General features: G+C 39.6%; 1 protein-coding gene across 1 annotated transcript in view; it reads right to left on the reverse strand.

Moving 5' to 3' along the window:
* ECPAS (Ecm29 proteasome adaptor and scaffold) overlaps positions 1-21283 on the reverse strand; it is a 295320-nt gene that overhangs the window by 27456 nt on the left and 246581 nt on the right. Inside the window, exons 10-27 of the mRNA XM_082696890.1 lie at positions 19942-20027; positions 19631-19709; positions 17773-17822; positions 16750-16816; positions 16533-16655; positions 14183-14286; positions 13620-13743; positions 12362-12442; positions 11027-11249; positions 10505-10596; positions 8367-8501; positions 7427-7589; positions 6616-6788; positions 5082-5183; positions 2441-2564; positions 1638-1783; positions 1141-1195; positions 158-272 (exon numbers count right to left, since the gene is read on the reverse strand). Coding sequence (XP_082553016.1) covers positions 158-272; positions 1141-1195; positions 1638-1783; positions 2441-2564; positions 5082-5183; positions 6616-6788; positions 7427-7589; positions 8367-8501; positions 10505-10596; positions 11027-11249; positions 12362-12442; positions 13620-13743; positions 14183-14286; positions 16533-16655; positions 16750-16816; positions 17773-17822; positions 19631-19709; positions 19942-20027 — 2042 coding nt within the window. The remainder of the gene's footprint in view (positions 1-157; positions 273-1140; positions 1196-1637; positions 1784-2440; positions 2565-5081; positions 5184-6615; positions 6789-7426; positions 7590-8366; positions 8502-10504; positions 10597-11026; positions 11250-12361; positions 12443-13619; positions 13744-14182; positions 14287-16532; positions 16656-16749; positions 16817-17772; positions 17823-19630; positions 19710-19941; positions 20028-21283) is intronic.

Consider the following 21283-nt stretch of genomic DNA (forward strand, 5'->3'; position numbering starts at 1 on the left):
AAACTGCTACCCACCACATAACAATCACTGACTTGAATCTACAGACTTAGTAAACAGGAACATCAAATGCTGAATTTTCCTTCTTCCACTACATGTTCTCAGTATTTACAAACCTTGTTGTATGTGTTTAAATCTGAAATGGACAAGTTTACTGTACCTTTTGCCAGTCATAAGCGTCTCCACGAGAGTAGAAACCAACTCCTGCTGGTCTTGCTCATTGCCCAGTTCATACACCAACCCAAGGCCCTTTGAAGCAACGTCTTGGCTAAGTTCTGCACAAAAGTCAGACAAAATAGTATTATTTTAAGAAAAACGTGTCTTCTGGCCATTGTCGTATTTCTTTTTAAAATTGTAGTAGAAATCCAAAATGATATCTCCAAGTAAAGACATGAAAACAGAATCAATCTGCCTATTTTATTAAAACGTATTATGTCACCTCACAGTGGACATGGCACCAAAGATCCCTGTAAATAAGAATTCACAAAAGATCCAACTCACAAATCAAGTCAACCCTGCTGGGCCTTAATGCTCTATGAACTACAAGTCACACGCGTAAAAAGTACAAGAATCTCACAGATTTGATATACCCACCTCCAATTTTTTAAAAATAAAAAGTCAATATAAGACTGTATGTTTAAGACAATTTATAAAACAAAGCTACTATTTAACTGTCTAACACATTTGCTCTCTCCTGGTTTACATCACAAAGAGGAAAGGAACAAGAAACAGAAAGAAGCTATTATTTATATATATTAACATTAAAGAAGGCCTTCACGTTATTTTATTTTTCATTTTCGATCTTTTTTAATTTAAATTCAATTAACATATAGTGTATTATTAGTTTCAGAGGCAGAGATCAGTGATTCATCAGTCTTATATAACACCCAGTGCTCATTACATCCCATGCCCTCCCTAATGTCAATCAGCCTGTTACCCCATCCCCACACCCCTCCCCTCCAGCAATCCTCAGTCAACTCCATTTTTAAATGCAAAACTAAGGAACATGATCTAATTAATCAAATCAACCAAAAGACTAGACTTTCCTGTGTTCTTTCCTTTATGTTCATTAATCTAGATTTTTTTACATTTAAAACACAAGCTTAATTAAGTTTGGGAATCAAATATTTATCAATAACTTACCATCATTTTCTGACAAAACAGAAACAAATGCACTCTGAATTTCTTTAAGGTGAGACTGAAAGAAAAAAACAGGTGTTTAGAACACAAACGCTACTGTCTTGGAAGATAAGAAAGAATAAGAATCTCCTCTTGGGGCATACAACACCTCATAAGAGTCTTCTGACCTGAGAGAGCCACATGCCCTATTATGCTCCGTCTGAAGTCAGCCAATTCACCTGAAGGTTGCAGACTTACTGGAAGTCTAATGTGCACTCTCAGCCTTCCCATTCTGATAGCCTGACCTTATGCCTTCAAGTTCAGAATCATCTTCCAGCCAATGTACATCCGGCTGCCATCCTTCATGCACAGCTTCTTTCAAAATAACTGTTACAGGCTAATGGCCCTCACTATCAGCACGGGCCCTCATCTTCATACACTTGCTTCCCTACTGCCTTTTAGTCATAAATACTTCAAAGATGGTTCCCAACAGTGCCAAGCACATTTCTAGTGTGGCTTACCTTCACTTCTTTATGGGTACTTAGCTTCCTCACAAGAGAAAGGAGCCAGATGCAGGCCGCTTGCCTCACGTGTGGGTTGGGGCTGACGATATGTTTATTTAAAATCACATCCAATACCCAGGGGACCACATCATTCACTTTGGCTCCTGTGGGGGGAAAAGGGATGATAAAATCAATTCAAATAAATGAAAAGAGTATCCTGAAAAATTAGATTTTCATGCAACAATCCTAGAACATAACTCAGGTCTAAAAGGTTAAGGTGTTTAGGTCGCTGAAGGAACTGATAATCATCCATTTCAGAAGCGCAAGACATAACGAGACCACAGGACCCATACATAACATGTCAGAAACTACACACTCCCTCACCCACACGGTCACTGAAGCCAGCGCACCCTCACTGCAAAGGGACATAGAGCGCGAGCAGAAGACCTGAGGCTTCACTGTGATAAATGTGAATAAAGGATGACAGGACACGTGACTTGGAAATGTAACTATGCCTCGACTTCTGAAACGGGCTACGTGCCCCGAGCCTCTGGGAAAGAGCACAAGTTTGAAGGGAGCACACCGCTAACTCCCTTGCTTCCCAAAGAACTAAAAAAAGAAGTTCTCATTCATTTTGTCATGTTCACTCTCCTTTAACCAACTATTTTTCTTGACTGAACCAAACTGGTAAGACATCTATAAATAGCTAAGAAAGAGTTAAAATGGAACGCATGAATTTTTTTCTTTTGCCTCAAATGTGGTAACAAGCCCAGAAAGGGTTCCTTGAGGACCAAGAGAGGATTAGCTGAGCAGGAAGGTACCAGCAGGGGGTGTGTATTCTTCTTCCGTCACCAGCCAGGCGTCCCGGGCAGCCACAGAGCTGGTTCCGATGGCCGCACTGGTGATGGCTTCCCCGATGGTGAAGTGCAGCTCTATCTGCTTGGCCTGCAACAACGGAAACAGCAGCCATGAGTCACAGAGAACATTTCCCAAAAACATCCACTTCCACAAAAAGGCTGTCTCAGATCTTGTCTGTCAACATGCTCTTTTTCCTCTTCTGCCTGGATTGCTCTCAACTAACCTGGTGGAGTGCGGTGGGGGGTGGGGAGGGGTGGGGGTGGGGAGGAGTGGGAACGGAGAATGTAAGAAAGACCTGAAGATCTTTTTCCAACCTCGCGTTGCCCTCTTCACACTCCGCAGAGCCACTAAGCACGGATTTTTAATATCTGGAGGAAAAGGGTATGGACTGAAGCCACACAGATCTCAGGGCAAATTCTTATCTGTCTCTCACCAGCTACATACACTTCTTTAAACCAAGCCTCAACTTTGTAACACGGGCCTGATACCATCACCCACCTCGCCAGGCTGTAAGGAGGACAGGAGGGTAACGTACATAAAGCTTCCAGCGGACACCAGGTGTGTAACAGCGGCGCAATGAACAGCAGCCATTACACTTTATTACTACCTCCTCTGCGCACTGTTAAATTACACGGTGTCTGCGAGCTACTCTCCAGTGGTTCCGGTAAAAGACAAAATGTTGTAAAAATGGTAAAATTTGATAAATCTGGAGAAAAGCATATAGAAGTTCAGAGATCCATGAAGAGCTGGCGAGCTTCAACAGCACATTAATAATCCAAATGAGAACAGGAGTTCTTCATGCTATTCTTAAACTGCACTATGAGTTTGAAATCATTTCAAACATCAGATATTAAGAAAATTCTATATAGTATATCCTCAAATTTTTAAAATGTTTTTTGAGAAAGGGAGGCAGAGACAGCATGCAGAGTGGGGGAGAGAGGAAGGAAGGTGGGGCAGTGAGAGAAGGAGAAAGACGACCTCAAACAGGTTCCACACCCAGCTCAGAGCCCAGTGTGGGGGGTTCAACCTCATGACTCTCAGATCACGACCTGAGCCAAAATCAAGAGTTGGGCCACTCAACCAACTGAGCCACCCAGGCAACCCTCAATATTTTTTTTTTAAAGATTTTATTTATTTATTTGTAGAGAAAGAAAGAGCACAAACAAGCAGGCAGAGGGGCAGGCAGAGGCAGAGAGAGAAGCAGGCTCCCCACTGAGCAAGGGGCCCGATGTGAGACTCGATTCCAGGACCCTGGCATCATGACCTGAGCCCAAGGCAGTGGATTAACCGACTGAGCCACCCAAAAGTTCCCCTCAGATTTTTTTTCATTTGGTTTAGAAATTTTGACACGTTAGGAGCGCCCGGGTGGCCCAGTCAGTTAAGCATCTGCCTCCGGCTCGGGTCATGACTCCAGGATCATGGGATTGAGCCCTGCATCAGTCTCCCTACTCACTGGGGAGCCTCCTTCTCCCCTCTCCTCACTGTTTGTGCGCATGCTCGCTTGCTCTCTCTCAAATAAATTTTTTTAAAAAAGCAAAAAAATTTTGACACGTTTCACAGGCATGAAGCATTCAACATGGAATTGGACCTGTCTTAGTTCCCTTTGGCCTTTTCCTCTGTTTAATATAAACTGGAAAACAACTAAGAATCTGGGGACTAAGAAGAGAATAAAAAGCAGAGAGTTCCCACGAGAAGCACAGGAACAGTGACTTCGAAGAGAACGCTACCAAGCACACAGACCACAGTGCAGCCGGCCACTCTAGGACTGATCTAGCTCGATCAACTCAATGCCCTCATTTCTCGATGAGGTGTCACATTCTACCACCAGATGCTTCCTACTCTGAGGAAAAAGAATTTCAGGGCTTCAGTTCTACAGTTTCCCTGGTCAAAAACTTCTTTGGAAATTCTAAGCAGAGAAAAGTTATGTCAACACAGAGAATCCTAGAGTAAGGATGCATTTTATGTGCCTGTTTTCAAATGTTTTCCTTTCATCTTCTTTAAAAACGTAGGAGAGAGATGGAGTTCTTCTAGTTTTATTTAAATAAATGAAGCATTGGGGCCCCTGGGTGGCTCAGTTGGTTAAACATCCGACTCTTGATTTGGGCTCAGGTCATGGTCTCAGGGTCGTGAGATGGAGCTCCAAGTTGGGCTCTCCGCTGAGCATGGAGCCTGCTTTAGATCCTCTCTCCCTCTCTCTGTCCCTCATCATGTGCACGCACATGCATGCTCTCTCTAAAAAGATAAATTAAGAAAGAAATAAGATCAGAAAGCAAACACTATAAGCTTCTCCCCAAGTGGTTATAATGTCAATGACGCCCAGGGAGAACCTGATGTGTGTATAATTCATTCTCAAAAAATTCACATTAAAAATACTAGATTATGATTCCAGAGACCTGGATCCTAACCCTGGCTCTGTCACTCAGCGGCCTTAGTCCTCAACTCCAACCTTTTTCCTGCCTCCCACCTCCCACTCTCTTTCTCTCTCAAATAAACAGATGAAAAAAATCTTTTAAAAAATAAAAATAAAATCTCACAGCATGCAGAACTCTAGCTAAAAAATGCCTCTGGTGTGAATAACTAACAATCAGATAGCAATATAAATACCTCCACAGAATCCATCAGACCTTGCAAGAGGAGTTTCTGGTGAGGAAAATCTCCATCCCCAACTGGAAAATATCCCAGTGTTTGAATCGCCCGTTCTTTCATCTAGAAAACCAGAGAATGTTTTTTTGTTTTTTTTTTAAAACAAAGTATGTACCAGCTTTATCCCAGACCAGTGTTTCTGAAACACTGTTTCTGCCCTCCCTATCACTGAGATGACAGGGAGGGCAGTCTGTCTAAAGCACTTATGCATGCAAGTATTTTTTAAAATATCCAATTTTACAGAATTATGTGTGTAAGACATTGGAGGCAGAAAGACATAAAACTGAGTTCCTTAAGGGTCCATGGCTGCAAAAGAAGAAGGAAAGCCTTTAATGAGGTTTATTATCCATCAAACCATATATAAATGTAGATTCTGGGCCCAGAGGACCCAAGATCAAATCAGAGCTTAATCATGTTATTAGCAGCCTTTACAGGTGTGTGATCTCAGGCAAGTTGTCCCACTCTCTGCAACTCCATTTCATCATCTGGGAAAAGAGAGATGACAAGCATACCTATTTCACTAAACCTTCTGGAGAGTTCCATTAATTTATATATATGAAGCACTGGGCATATGCCTGGCACATTACAAGTGTTCAACAGTGGCTGGTGATCACTAATTAGTGAACAATAGCTAACAAAAACTACAGTGTGATATTCTCAGGAAGTTTTAAACAGTACCTAGATCAAGAATAGAATTATGTATTTATTAAATGTGTAATAAACTGATTTATCCACTCATTAAATCATGTTATATTTCAACACTGAAATACTCTGATCACAAATATGTTTTAAAGTTTATGAAAATGTTTATCTGAGACTAAAAATGATAAATGTCCTTCTCTTCAGATATTACTCACGCTGCTTCCTAACACCCAGACTTAAAACCATTTTTTCTGGGGCGCCTGGGTGGCGCAGTGGGTTAAGCCGCTGCCTTCGGCTCAGGTCATGATCTCAGGGTCCCGGGATCGAGTCCCGCATCGGGCTCTCTGCTCAGCAGGGAGCCTACTTCCCTCTCTCTCTCTCTCTCTCTCTCTGCCTGCCTCTCTGCCTCCTTGAGATCTCTCTCTCTGTCAAATAAATAAATAAATAAATAAATAAATAAAATCTTTAAAAAAAAACAAAAACCATTTTTGCTGTCAGAGGTTAAGATTTAGATTTGGTCTAAAATTACAAAAGTGATAACAACTATTTAACACTTTATTATGCACTTTTGCATGGCAGAAGAGCTACCTGATGCAGCTGGTTCTTTACCCAAATCCTAGCAGTTATGGGCCTACACTGGAACAACTGGGCCAAATGGCACGCGCACAGAGGTCGCCCACAAATCACTCCTCACTCAAAACTAAACAGTCACCTCGACTTCATCATTTTTTTCCCCCACAGTAAATCCTTCCTCCAGCTGCACTGTCATCTATCCTCATTACAACTGCATTTTTGCTCATTTATATATCTATGAAAAGAAAGAATTTCAGAAGAAGGGGGAAAAAGGACTTACCTTATTTGTTTCTTTACTAGAGGGTATTCTATTCAGTAAGCTCTCTACAAGATGCGATTTGGTGAAGCCAGATCCCTCACTGGGAATAGGGAGGGGACCGTTTCTGCCAATTTCACCCAGGGCTGTACAGGCAGCAATGGCCAGGAGGGGAGACGTACTGTCCAAAAACGAGCCTGGAAGCACAGGAGACAAGACTGAAAAGAAGACACCCTTGCTCTTGGGGTCTGGGACGAGCAGGAAGGGACCCAAGACTGTCTTAGAGATGGCAAAACAAAGTCAAAGTCTACATTTTCTTCTAACTGGTAATTTGCTAACATTCAGTCAGTAATAAAACCACGTGGGAACAAGGCAGAAAGCACTTGTTTAAGGTGTTTAAGGATTTTCCCATAATGCCATCATCTCTGTCATATAGAAACAGAGGAAGAAACATACCAAAAAACTAGAGTACTTTCATTGTTATTAAAAACACAGAACTTATGCACCATGAAGCAAAGTTTTATCAAGACCTGTGCCTTCAAAGTGCAATACTGTAGAAAGAAACTAAAATGCTGTAAGAAATCTGAACCCAGGGGCACCTGGGTGGCTCAGTGGGTTAAAGCCTCTGCTTTCAGCTCAGGTCATGATCCCAGGGTCCTGGAATCGAGCCCCGCATTGGGCTCTCTGCTCAGCAGGGAGCCTGCTACCCCCGTCTCTCTCTGCCTGCCTCTCTACTTGTGAGCTCTCTCTGCCAAATAAATAAATAAAATCTTTAAAAAAAAAAAAAAAAAGGAAATCTGAACCCAACTCCAGTCAGCACGAGCACAGCAAGTACCTATGGTCTCCGTGGCGCTCTGAATGAGCTCCTCCTGCTCCGGCAGAAAGTCGCCATCTGTCTCCAGGTCTTGCTGCTCTGCCATCCTCATTTTCTTTTTGGCCAAGTATCTTCCTACCGTGAATCCCAGTGCAAGCAAGGATCCATGCTGTATCTCTGGGCTCTGAAGTTAACCACACAGTACCTCTGTCAATCTCTCACACATGCAAGAACACATTGAAATAACGGTATGTTTAGGACAGTCATCTCTCCAAAAAGACATAAGACCAGAGAACAAAGTGATCATCTGAGATTCTACTGAATGCTAATGAACCTAGAGTTTCCAACACTCAAGGCTTCTGCGAAGGCAAGCTGAGTCCTGACTCACTTGAAGTAATTCCCTAAACCCACACCCACTCCAAGTCTGGGTGAAGGGACTCTCCTACCTGCTCCCTGCAGCACCCACACTGTCTTCTAGCTTGGAGCACTTACGTAACTATGCTACCATAATTTTCAAGCATGATTTCTCCCTACCACCCTATAGCCAAAAAAAATACAATGAGCAGATACGATTTCTAATTTTTAAAACCCCTAAACACCAAGTAGAGGTTTGACTATTGGAAAGCACGTGTTTCCCTGACAGAACAGGCTCGGTGACAGGTGCACTAGATGGGGAAGGAGAAAGGAACTAAGATTTCCGAGCACCTGGTAGTACGAGGGATCCTCGTGTATTCACTCCCCACTGTATTCCTAGCACCGAAAACGGTGCCGATCAGACACAAGGCATTCACAGTTGCTGAATGGACTAAATGAGTCAATGTATTTTCTATCTCACTTATTCTTCACCATCATAAAAGTTCCTTTTAAGAAATGAGAACACAAAAACTAAAAACATAGCAGATGCTTTTGGAAGGCACTCCCATTTCCCACAAAAAATATGAAGACAAAACTGGTAACATACATGATTGTCTTTTGTGGTCTTTATAAGCTGTTCTATCATTGACTTCAACTCGCTCCCCGACACTGTAGATACCACCACGGAATAAAACAATGCCGCCAGTTCACGCATCTCTTCTTTACTGCTATTCATCAGACTCTGAGTGGGGTAGAAAAACAAACATATCCGTGATATACAATCATCTTCCTACAGACATCATCTGACATCTAAAATCGAAAGAACAAATGATATGTTGTATTGCTCGATCTATTGGTATCTGTGAGAAAATAAAATAAGCTGCTTCAAAATAAAATAAGAGCTGAATTATATACCCAAGTCTTCTGTGCATTTTCACCAAAAATACAAAATATAAAACAGAATCAAAGCACAGATGATCTAAAACAGAGGTCAATAAATGCTTTCTGTAAAGGGCCAAGGGGGCTCTGTAGGCCACATGGTCTCTGTGGCAAAACTCCATCCTACCACTGTCAGGCAAAAGCAGCCACAGACAATTGAGAAATGAAGGGGGTATCTGTGTTCCAATAAAACTTTATGGACACTAGAATTCTCACGTCTTCTGATTGTTTTTGAACCATTTAAAAACGAAAACCATTCTTAGCTTAAAGGCCAAACAAAAACAGGAGGCAAGGCAGATTTGGTACATGGACCACAGCTTGATGACCCCTAATCTACATGATCAAGTCAAAAAATGGGCAATCATTTTACAATCAGCAAATATTCACAAGGAATAAAAAATCCTTTTAAAATCCAAAACAATTTTATGAGACTGGATTTTCCAAAAAAGCACATAACTCACACCTCTTGGTATATGACACTCGTGCTTTCACACTTATGGGTAATCTGCACATTTAACCATCATTCAAGCTCCACTTTTCAAAAAGAACTGCATTATGCAGCCCAAGAAGTATATGAAAGTGTGTGAGCCACACCTGTACTAAAAAGAATTTTTCACTGTTTATGTGAAATTCAAATTTAACGGAAAATCTTTTCTTTTTATTCACTAAACCTGGCAATGCTTTTGGTGTGACCATGAGGCAGGAACACTTCCTACATGGCTAGTGGGAGTGTAAATTGGTACCAGAGGCTGGGGACTATCAGAACTATAAAAGTCTATGTCCTCAATTCCACTTCTGGGGATTCCATCTAAAAAACAGACTTCTTTATATTCAAAATGATGGACTGTTCATTGCAGCAGAACAGTTCTAGAATAGAACCTCAGAGAGGTTCTAGAATAAGTCATGGCACATTCATACAATGGAAAAAATGAAGCTGTTAAAGAGAACGTTCTCCCTCTAGTTCTACAGAATACCTCCACATTCTAGTGTCAAGTGAAAGAGATAAGGTATAAAACAGTGTGAGAAGTTAAATAACAACTCAATAATAAAATTATACTATTTATTAACTAACCAGAATTTAAATAAACACTTGAAACAATAAAAGTGTGAAAATTATGTACCTTTTGTGTAAAAGAAGGAAGAAAAATTAAAAATGCTTATTTTCATTTGTGTGTATATGCATAAATAAACTCTAGGTAAAGTACAACATATAGGAACATTGGTGATCTACATATGTTTGTCAGGTGAGAGAGGAAGGGGCAGGAAGCTGGGAGAGCTGAGTAGGTGGGAGACAGTTACAGAAAGGAGAGAGTTTGCGTATTTTTTATTTAAATTACACAAATTTTTTTTTAACTTTTAAAACAGAAAATATATATACTTTTTTTTTTTTAACTTATATGATTCTTTTTTTTTTTTTTTTTTTTTTTTTTTAAAGATTTTATTTATTTATTTGACAGAGAGAAATCACAAGTGGGCAGAGAGGCAGAGAGAGAGGACTAAGCAGGCTCCCTGCTGAGCAGAGAGCCCGATGCGGGACTCGATCCCAGGACCCCGAGATCATGACCTGAGCCGAAGGCAGCGGCCTAACCCACTGAGCCACCCAGGCGCCCCAACTTATATGATTCTTAATTCATCTTTTACCCCACCTAGATGGATTGTTGAGATATACTGACCTCCATGCTTCCCAGGAAGTGTATGATAAAAGAGTTTTCAAAATGACCCAAAGGCACCAGTAGGAAGACGAATTTTAAGACTGAAGTGTAAAACATAGAGAATCAAAGAGAAATACACATGCATAGGATATACCTTTATCCATTCTGTTTTGTCTACAAATTTAGTAGCCAGTTTTTCTGGATACACGGAGACAGCTTCCAATAGACAGTACATGACTGGCAAACCTAAATAAGAAAGAATTCAGAAAATCTTAGCTTCAAGAAAAGTGATACACACACAGGGCTCACTAAATTCCTTTCAAGTATAAGGCTACTGCTTTGGGAGGCACTCCCCAGTTCTACAAAACAAAAATCAACTTAAATACAGTATGTGATCCAAAACAGCAAATTTACAGACTAAGTATCTATAAAAAAGATGCCCTGTTCTGCACACCCACTTCCAAAGTAAAAACATTATGTATTGTTAGCATTTCTTTCGAAGAAGAGTAATAGCGTATCAAGGATAAATCAAGTAAGTTTAGAAAAGAAACAAAGGCTGGTGTTCAGTTACAATAGTGAAGGGAGAAAATAATTTTGCTGTAAATTCTCAGTTGAGTTTAAACTGGATTATTGCTTAAGTGCTTCAACATGTGTCCTCAGCGGCACGACCTCCTACCTCCAACACCGGCCAGCAGCTGCTGAAGCAGGCCGATGTAGATCTGAACAGGGTTGGTTTCTCCACTCTTGGAAGATGATGAGGATGTCGCCTGGCTACTTGACATCAAAGTCCGTATGTAGCGTCCAATGGCTGGGGCGTGGTCTTGCATGTCAGCCAAACTCTGGGAGGTGGGCACCACTCCCGCGCTGTGCGCTAGGCACATGCGCAAGTACAGGACTATCTAAAAGCAGAAGGAAGAAGGATACCAGACAAGCTCCTCAAGAAGTCCGTGTGGGAGAGTACTCCTCAAAATGACAGTTTCCCATTTTCATTCCCCCACCCTCCCTCATAAAGCTACTTGACAATCCTCACGAAAGCTGGGAAACATGACTCAGTATGTTAACTGAAATTACCATAATGGAGGACAATTTACATAACAAGCTTTTATAAATCCAGAGTGTTTTTAGTAGAGTTTAATGGAGTTAAAATGCAAACTCCACTTTTATTTATTTATTTATTTTAATTAAAGATTTTATTTATTTGACAGACAAGATCACAAGTAGGCAGAGAGGCAGGCAGAGAGAGAGGAGGAAGCAGGCTCCCTGCTGAGCAGAGAGCCCGATGCAGGACTCGATCCCAGGACCCTGGGATCATGATCTGAGCTGAAGGCAGAGACTTTAACCCACTGAGCCACCAGGTGCCCCGAAATTGTTATTTTTTAAAAGGTGTGTGGGTGTGGGGGAGAAGAGAGTGAGCAGAAACCTGGTGCAAATCATCTATTGCTGTATAACTCCAGGAACTGTAGTTAATCTCCACCAACATAAGAATTTGAGAAAATAGGTTCAAATTATCTACAGAAGAAAAGAGACAACACCACAAAAACCTCTGATATAAACTAGCTACCAAGGGGTCCTCCTGAAGCTCTTTCCTTGCAAGCTAAAATAGGCAGCAGTTCCACTGGGGGTATCTTACTCTCTCTGAACAAGGTTACCTCTTGTCATTTACCTAGTACAAGTCAATGACCCAAACAAGAAATAATCTAAACAACCTTAGCACTGGTTTTAAAATACAAATCCAATTTGTTGTAAAATCACAACAGTAATCAATGCAGAGCACCCAATTCTTCCAGGAAGAGAATCTCACAGAGATTCTGTGAGATTTACAGATTCCACTACAAGTTAAAAATAACACCAATTACCCAATACTGTTTTTCTAATAGGCAACCCAGTAAAGAATAATGACATCACGATATGGGTTTATCTAGAACACAAAAAAATTCAGACATCTCTTTGGGTATGACATTATCTTCTAGAATGTTCAGAGAGAGCAAATGGAAATCGGTCCAAATCCTACCTCTCCAAAGGCTGCTGGGTTAAATGGAAGGACGGTGGTCCCAGTCATGTACTTAGCTGGAGTTTTCATTCGATGGGAAGCCTAATAAAGATAAGCCAAAAATAAACACAATTATTAAAACATGGAGCACGTGTGCCCTTCCTCAATTCAAAAATAACTATTTCTAACTACATTGTTGTTTGCTACTGTTTTTTCCTAGTCAAAGCATTTCTCCATCAATCATACTGACTGCACATGTCCCTCAAACCCTAAATGACGGGTGTGTCGTTTTCTTCCTGTTTTTACTGGCTTATTTAAAAGGAATAAACCTGCTTAGGGCACCTGGGTGGCTCAATCAGTTGAGCGGCCAACTCCTGGTTTCTGCTCAGGTCATGATCTCTGGGCTGAGAATGAGCCCTGCATTGGGCTCTGTGTTCAGCAAGGAGTCTACCCCTTCCTTCCCTTCGAGCGTGTGTGTGTGCACTCCTTCTCTCAAATAAATAAATAAATCGTTAAAAAAAAAAGAAGAAGAAACCTGCTCCAGGCATCTACAAAGACAGTCACCTCAGGCCACTGCAGGCCAGTTATTTTCATGACTAACAGAGGCAGGAGGAAAAGATGAGCACACGAGCATCTTCTGACCACAAATATGACCGTGCATTAGAGAAAAAAATCATGGCTACTTGGTTCTGACTTCCAACTCCCTTAAGATATCTATCTAAATAAAAAGCTAGGACCACCATCCTACCAAGAAACACTGAAAAAAAAGTGGGACAGGATCAGGACTAGGGGTCACAACAGCCAATACTCAGTCTGACCCACCAGCAGAGAGAACTGCGCACACACAGGAGGCTTGCACAAGCAGCCATGATGTTCTCTCACGATCACAATGGAAAAAATCTCAACTGTTCCCTGAAGCATTCTTAAATTTACAGTTTCTAAATAATATCCTTAAAATTTTTTTTTAAAAATTTTAAAAAGGAGACATATTTTTAAGCATGTCAGACCAGGGATAAAATTTTTAAACCCAGCCAAAATGCTAAAGAGCATAAAAGGAATTGAAGTAATTCAGATTGGGGCAAAACAGATCAATTTCAAGAACTACATTTTTCTCTTAATTTTGTATTTTCTTCCTCTCATTGTAAATATTAACATTGTTAGAAATGTTACCACTATTCAACATTTAGTGGTAACATTTTAAATGTGTCACCTAAAAAAATACACGTTTATTTTCATAATTCATTATATGACCCAAACTATCTGAAGTTAAACACCATACCTTTTCTTGGATATAATACACCATTTCCGGGAAAGAAGGCATCTGCTTAGAAGCACTTTCTTTTCTGTTTCTACCAGGAAGACACCTTAATACTCGCTGTGCTTCTCCATGAACTTCTTCTCGTCTTGCAGAAAGAAAAATAAGAACAAAAAAATAACTTGCAATAATGCCAGACTGATCATTTGATGATTAAGAACAGTCATTTTATTTGACAACTGGGGAATGTCAGAAAATTTCTTTCTTTTTTTTTTTTTTCTCAGAAAATTTCTTAAAAATATTCTTGGCTATCTAAGCAAAGAGTCATAAAATACATTGTAAGAAACTACTTCTTTTTGGAAATTTCTGGAGATTTGAAGTTATGTGGCTTATATCTTTAAAGTATACCCACAGGAAAAAAGCAAGATAGGGTATAACTACAGATCTTATCATATCAAGGGCCATATTTTTAACTTTAATAAATTGCTTCAAGTCCACAGAGCAATCCTGAAAACAACATAAATTTCAGTAATTTTCAAATAATTTAAAATGAACCCAAATTCAAATTAACACCTTTTGAAACTTACGGATCTCCTGCAGCTAGTAAGAGCAAATATCTGGAAGGTATATGATCAGAGGGAAACACCGTGCTAGCAAATTTCACAGCCACCTGTCGAACTTGAACTTCAGGCTATTTGACACATAAATACACGCACACACAAACACATACAGATTTAAAAAAAAGAAGAAGAATCCAATTACCAACAGCTCATTCAGTAAAGATAAGTCATCTTAATTGTAAACAGTCAAAAGTGAAGTAATTTTAATAAGTAAATAAAATTTAAGGCAAATGATTTGTTGAAAATCTTTAATCAAGTTGTTTAAAAACATCTTTTGGACACTGGCATGACTTAAAAAGTACTTTTTATGAGCTAAAAGGACCCTCCAAGTAAAGCAGAAAGACCCACAGAGACCATAGCCAGAGAATGTCCCTGTACATACACATCCTCCATCCAACTCTGGGACCACAGTCACTCTGAACAGTTTCTGGACATCATCTCTGCTTCCCCAACTCTCAAACTGTCAGTCACATGAATGAAATTAAGATATTTAGCAGGGAACACAAATAGAGGTTACTTGGAATCTCTATAAATCTGAAGCAAAATATCTCCAGGTTTTTCAGATGAGCTCTAATTAAAACAGACTCCAAAGGAGTTTCATGAATACATTCAACTCATCTAAAAAGAATAACAGGGACGCCTGGGTGGCTCAGTTGGTTAAGCAGCTGCCTTCGGCTCAGGTCATGATCCCAGCGTCCTGGGATCGAGTCCCACATCAGGCTCCTTGCTCCGCAGGGAGCCTGCTTCTCCCTCTGACTCTGCCTTCCACTCTGTCTGCCTATGCTCGCTCTCGCTCGCTCTCTCTCTGACAAATAAATAAATAAAATCTTTAAAAATAAAATAAAAAGAATAACAGATTACTCTATAAATACAAAGTTCAACAAAAGAAGCAGCTGAGGAACCCTTGTTCTGAAAAGCCTCCCTCTCAGGTACCTTCCCACCAGGTCATTCTCCTCGTCACAAAACTAACACAGTGAGAGATGGGAGTGACATTAGGAAGTAGATTCCACCCTATTCACTCAGGTACTTTTGCTCTTTAAGCATTCCTTGAGCTCTCATAAAGAGCAATGATATTAAGGACGAGCTCGCATGATTTAGCCTACAATCTGGTTGCTTTAAATGTCGTCTGAGAAAAGAATAAAATTAGCTTCGGTTTAGTAATGTTGCTACATGATTTGCTCTGCATATGTATAAGCAGCACCCACTATAAAAGCATCAAACATCCTTGTATGTGTTCTAGTCTAATAAGCTTCCAAACAAGCCCACGTATCTTCATCCACAATATAGGAATATGAAGCATGTACAAGAGCATCCGACAGTGGAACTCGATAGATAATAATGTTCCTGAGTGTACATAACAGTCCTGTCATATTTCAACAGAAACCAGATACCTTTCTGAACCTTTAGTAATTCCTTCAATACCAATGTATTGAATACACCAGTCAAATTTCAGTAAGACACAATATATATTAATCATACCAATGCTTTTTGACGTCATTGCCCCTTCTAATATCCCTCTACTCCTAGAAATGGAGAACAAAGAACTGACTAAAACAAATTCATATTATTTTATATTGTATACTACATATTACATATATATATATACATACACACACATATATATGTAAATAGATACTCAAAATTTTCTACAAACTCCCATGACAGCTGAATAAAGAAATCTAGAAGGAAGAAGACTATGCATGATAGTACGGGCTTACTTCCTACAGACTCGATTTTAAGGTATAAAATTTATCTGTCTTTCCTTCTGCCTTCCCCCCGAAGTGTTGGCTATGAACTCCACCCCAAAGGACTGCAGTGTTCAGCTACCACCTAAGACAAAAGACTTCCAACTTAGAGGACACAACATCAAGAAGTTTCCCAACATAAAACGCTTTAACATAAAAGCTCTGAGAATATCACCATTCTTCCTCCCCTAAAATCAGATTCCCATCATGAAGAATTAGAAATCAATCATAAATCACAGTCCTGGGCCACCTGGGTGGCTCAGTCAGCTAAGTGTCTGCCTTCGGCTCAGGTCATGATCCCAGGGTCCTAGATCGAGTCCTGCTCGGGCTCCCTGCTCAACAGTGGGGAGTCTGCTTCTTCCTCTCCCTCTGCCTTTCCCTCCACTCATGCTCTCTCTCTCTCAAATAAATAAAACCTTTAAAAATCAGTAACTCAATCAATCATAGTCCAAGTGAAAGCAAATACTCCTCTTAACTGTCAAGATCACTAAAGAAAAACAATTCAAATTCTGCTCTTAAAAATGTATCAAGTATGTATCACCAACCATTGTAGCTGACATAGTTGGACCTACCTTTATTAAGTATGAAGCCACAAGTGCCTCCATGAGAGTTCGCTGTGCTCCCTCCAAGGTACTATAAGCTCCAACCATCATAGATAATGCTTCTTGAATAGCAAGCCGAGTCTCAGGCTCTTCCTATAAATATGATAAAAACAGTGTTTCCCTTCCCAGTCAGGTTTCCAGGTCAGCATCCAAATGGAAAGCATAGATTGGTTGGGTGTTTCCCTACCTTACATAGGGCTTCAAAGAGCTGCTGCACAAGAGCTATATCCTTAGTGAATAAATGGGGCATTCGACTGTAAGAGAATAATAAGACCATTATTACAACCATAAATTTCCATGAGGTTAGAAGAAAATGTAACTAAACACAAATTTTCTTGAATTGCATTTTCATCTCTAAACATAATGTCAACATCATTAGATTACCTCCCCAAAGAGCCAAATATTTTTAAAAGTAAATATTTAATTCAACTGTCTAATATAAGTAACCCATGATTAAAATACTACCCAGAGACTGCCTTCATAAGATTCCATGCATTCAGTTAATATTTCTGATTTTAACATAAAAACACTGACAATTAAGACCAAACTGCTATTTAAACTAAAGGCTATCATGTAAGTGCTGTATCATGTGACTGAGGGTGGCCTTCCTCTGAACCCCAAAGATCCTTTCCCTGCACAGAGAGAAGAGCAAGACCTCGTCTACACTGGCCAGTACAGGCCCTGCGCCATGGTTAGCAGCACCACCCAGGGTCACAGTCTCCCTGCTTTGAAATATAGGCAAGGAAGAAGAAACCAGGAGGAAGTGTAAGGAGGAAATCATACTATAAGCAGAAGAAAAAAAATCCACCTCTGGAAACAGGGCCACCCAGAATCATAATATAGCACTATCAGAACAGAAAAGAAGGTCAAGAACTAAACCTTGATGACTGTGATTATAAAGACTAGTGGTAAGCGGCAACAAAGAACACTTAAGGTCAATCAAATGTCTCCAGGGCGCAAGACAAAGTAACCCGTTAAGACACAATCCAGTTCAAAATCTCATTTCAAGACTGCCATTTACTATGGAAACATAGCTGTCTTCAAGTGGAATGTCTCACATCATGTTCCTTCTGCAAGGAAAACATTCCTAAACAACCTATGGCCATTAAATACATTCCTTTCAAAATCACAACCAATTTATTCTCCATCCATTATTAAATGCCACATAATTTTTCTTAGCATAGCTCTCACTGAAGAAGGGTTTACTCACCTGGAGAGTTTTCCAACAGCTGAATATGCCATTGACAGTAGCTTAGGGTCCTTGAAATTAAGAAAGAAAGAAAGAAAAAAAAAAGAACAAAAAAACAGACAAAACAAAAAATACAGTAAACGGCAAAACCTTTTTGCTGCAATTACATGCAATATTTTACTCCTTGTTAAACCTGGTCTCACTCTGCCTAACTACATGCTATTAGCATATGGACAAAAACAAACAAACAAACAAAAAAGTCCAAACCCAGAATCATCACACTACTAAAATAAAAAAGAAAACAAAACTTTGTATCCCCAACTCACTCCAAAAGGACAATGCAGAGGTCATATATGAAAGGGTTCTCTCAGGTGGAGCTAACTTCAGGGTATTTTCGACTATGTAACCTGCAAACACCAAAAGTCATCTTCAACACACTGGGAAAACACCCTAACTTAACAGAAAATTCACCACTGGTCTTGAAGACTAGGATCCTCCCTCTCTCCCCGCAGAACTGCAGAAAGCTGGGGAACAATTACCTAAAAAATCTGCATGATAATAAACAGCTGCCATTATAAAAAATGAAAATCACAGCCCTCAAGTGAGGGTCCCTCCTCAGGCAGACAGAATTTTACAACCTTTCATGAAAACCCATAGTCGGATTACAAAGTAACACCTCTGTGAGCTGCAGTTCCTACAGTCAACACAGGTCTCACTCTGCCACACCTCGATGGGCACACTGATGGGATTCATCTGTTGGGAAGTCATACAGGTATCTCCAGGAGGTACAGAGATTAGGGCCCTATGGTTTATCTGGCCTCTGGAACGAATTTTTAAATAGACTCTCCCCTAAAAGCCCGAAAGCATTTTTATTTCTACCAACCATCCCACGCATCTGACTATCTATGCCATAAAAATACTCTAAAAGGTTCCCTAGGCCTAAAAAACCATACAAGCACTATTCAGTACAAGAGGCCAGCCAGGCCAAGCACTGCTGCCAAAGCCCCACTGCACAGCACTGAACAGCTCTTCACTAATAAGAATACCTACTGAAGTGCATTCGGTGTGCTGAGGAATTTTGTGTATAATCTCATTTGATCTTCACAATTATCCATCAAAGAGGTATTATTTTCATTTTTCTACTAAAAAACAGAGCTCCAAAGAATTTAAGCAACCACCGAAGAACAAAACCAGGATTCAAACTCAATTCTAACTCCAAATGGCAGAATGTTAATTTCTACGCTACTGCAAACATGCATTCATGTTTAGTTAAGACTTGGGAAAATAATGTTGACTACAGTTCTTGAAACATTACTTTCTTTAGCAAATTCAGCCAAACTAATGAAGATAGTAAGAGTGACACAGCAAGGACAAAGGGGATTCAAAAACCTACATTCCAAAGAATCCTCATCCCACTTAGCTCAAGGAATCAAAAACTTACTGAATGCATGTTTTTACAGAATTTTGAATTGGTAAAAACTCAGCCCTTAAGAATTAACACTATTTCTAAATACAAGGAAACCCAAATAAACATCCATATGGAAACCAATCATAAAATAAAGTGTAATTCTTTCCATTCCATTTTTGCACAGTGCCTAAAAGCAGAATAAAATGCAATTGCTTTAAAAGATGTTATTTAAAGAAGCAATAAGACCCCTCAAAATTCGTACTGTATTTTTAACACTTAATTCCAAAAGCAAAAAAGCAAAAGATGGCAGTAATTTCTGAAATTCACACCACTTCATGTAAAAATGTTAAAGAATTGATGGAAAAATAGCCAACTATAACTAACTAAACAAACATGTAGACCAGAAAGGTTGATAACAGAAAATACTTTAAATATAAAACATCAATAGTGTTTAAAAGACAAGTCACTTACTTCTTTATATTCATTGATTAGCTTGGTGAGGCCATTCAAAAGCATTGGACCTAATGGCTTAATCTTGATTTCTGGGCAACTTTAAAAAAATAGCACACATACACAAAGCAAGATAAGAATCTCATTATTAGCGTATCTTTTCAGATGATGACTTAAAATAATTAGAAACACAACTGAAATAATCTAGTAAAACCTAAATTCTTTTTAAGATGAGCAAACATGGTTTCTTTTTGGTAAGAAAGAAATACTCAAATCACTTGATCACTCCAATAGCTTGAAATTTTACAGTCAGATAGTTTCAAAAAACTTACGTTATACAAATGTGATGCACAAACTGCAGGGATAATGTCCTCAATTTTGAATTTGTATTTGTACCAAAAAGTCCATCATACACCACCTATGAGAAAGGGACAATGTCAAGAACACCAATTTGTAATAGCAATTTGCTATTCTCAGATATTAGTCAGGATTCAACAGCAGATCTTGGGCAGTACCTCCTTGTTATTCAAAATTAATGCAGTTCTTTTTAATACAGATAATCATTTTAGCCGACCAACATAGCTCCAATCAGGAGTCTGTGGAATAACAAACACAGTGGTTGATCGGGACAGTCTGCAAAACTTGTGGATCTACCAGCAGAAACAAGAGTTCACAGCGGGCCCTCAGTCTGCCACTTCATATCACAGAGGCGACAGGAGCAGATAAAGTCACTCTGGCTCATTAAGTACATGGAGTTCAGCCATTCCTAACAAATTATAATAAAAGCTTCATGAAAAATGTCAAGAATCAAGCATTCTACACATGTAGTCAGGATAGAGGTGCTCCATATATTCTGTAATCATGCCTAGATGGCCAAAGACCTCGCAGGTGAGCCCTGTACAGCATCCAGAAGGTTCAGATATTAGACAGCAATGTCAAAGAAATCTAAATTCCTCAAATTCCCACCTTCTATGGGACTGATAGTCTTACACTTAGAAAAAAAATCTCCTCACATTGGTTCCGAAAACTACTAGCAGTATTCTGATCTTACTTAACAATGACATGTGACTGAACAGGACTGAGCCCTGCTGGGTAACCAAATCTAGCCAGGCACTGCAAGATACAGAGAGACAAGCATTGCTCCCAAGACACTCGATCTCCTTGGGGATCAAAATGTACATACATTAAAAATGATACAGGACAATATGTAATCACATGCTACCTTAATCGGAAAAGACTTCTAGAAAATTTATCTGGGAATTCTATATTATATAGAATAATATGGTAAGATAGAAGAAAATGAATTAATCAGAATACGAATGTTTTATCAGAAAAAATAAAATTCATGGTGCACATATTATTTGCAAAGGATTATGCTGGGTACTTTCGTTAGTTCAAAATTAAGGTAAGTTAATGTGTGCCTAGTTAAAGCCACTGGTATCAAGAAAGAAGACGCTCACAAATGATACCTTGAAGGATTTCTATGACTGATAAGTGGGGAAGACGAGGGGTGAGGCCAATTACATAGGAAAACAGTAATGTAATCATCAAAAATGACAACAGAAAGAATGTGTGTGAGGGACAATGAGTTTGTCTTTGAATACACCACATTTTAGCCAGATTTATTTTGAAAACATATAAATAACTACAAAGGAAGTACACATCTACAGGACG

The sequence above is a fragment of the Mustela nivalis genome (genome assembly GCF_964662115.1).
Source record: "Mustela nivalis genome assembly, chromosome: 13".
In the NCBI taxonomy this organism is placed as follows: Eukaryota; Metazoa; Chordata; class Mammalia; order Carnivora; family Mustelidae; genus Mustela; species Mustela nivalis.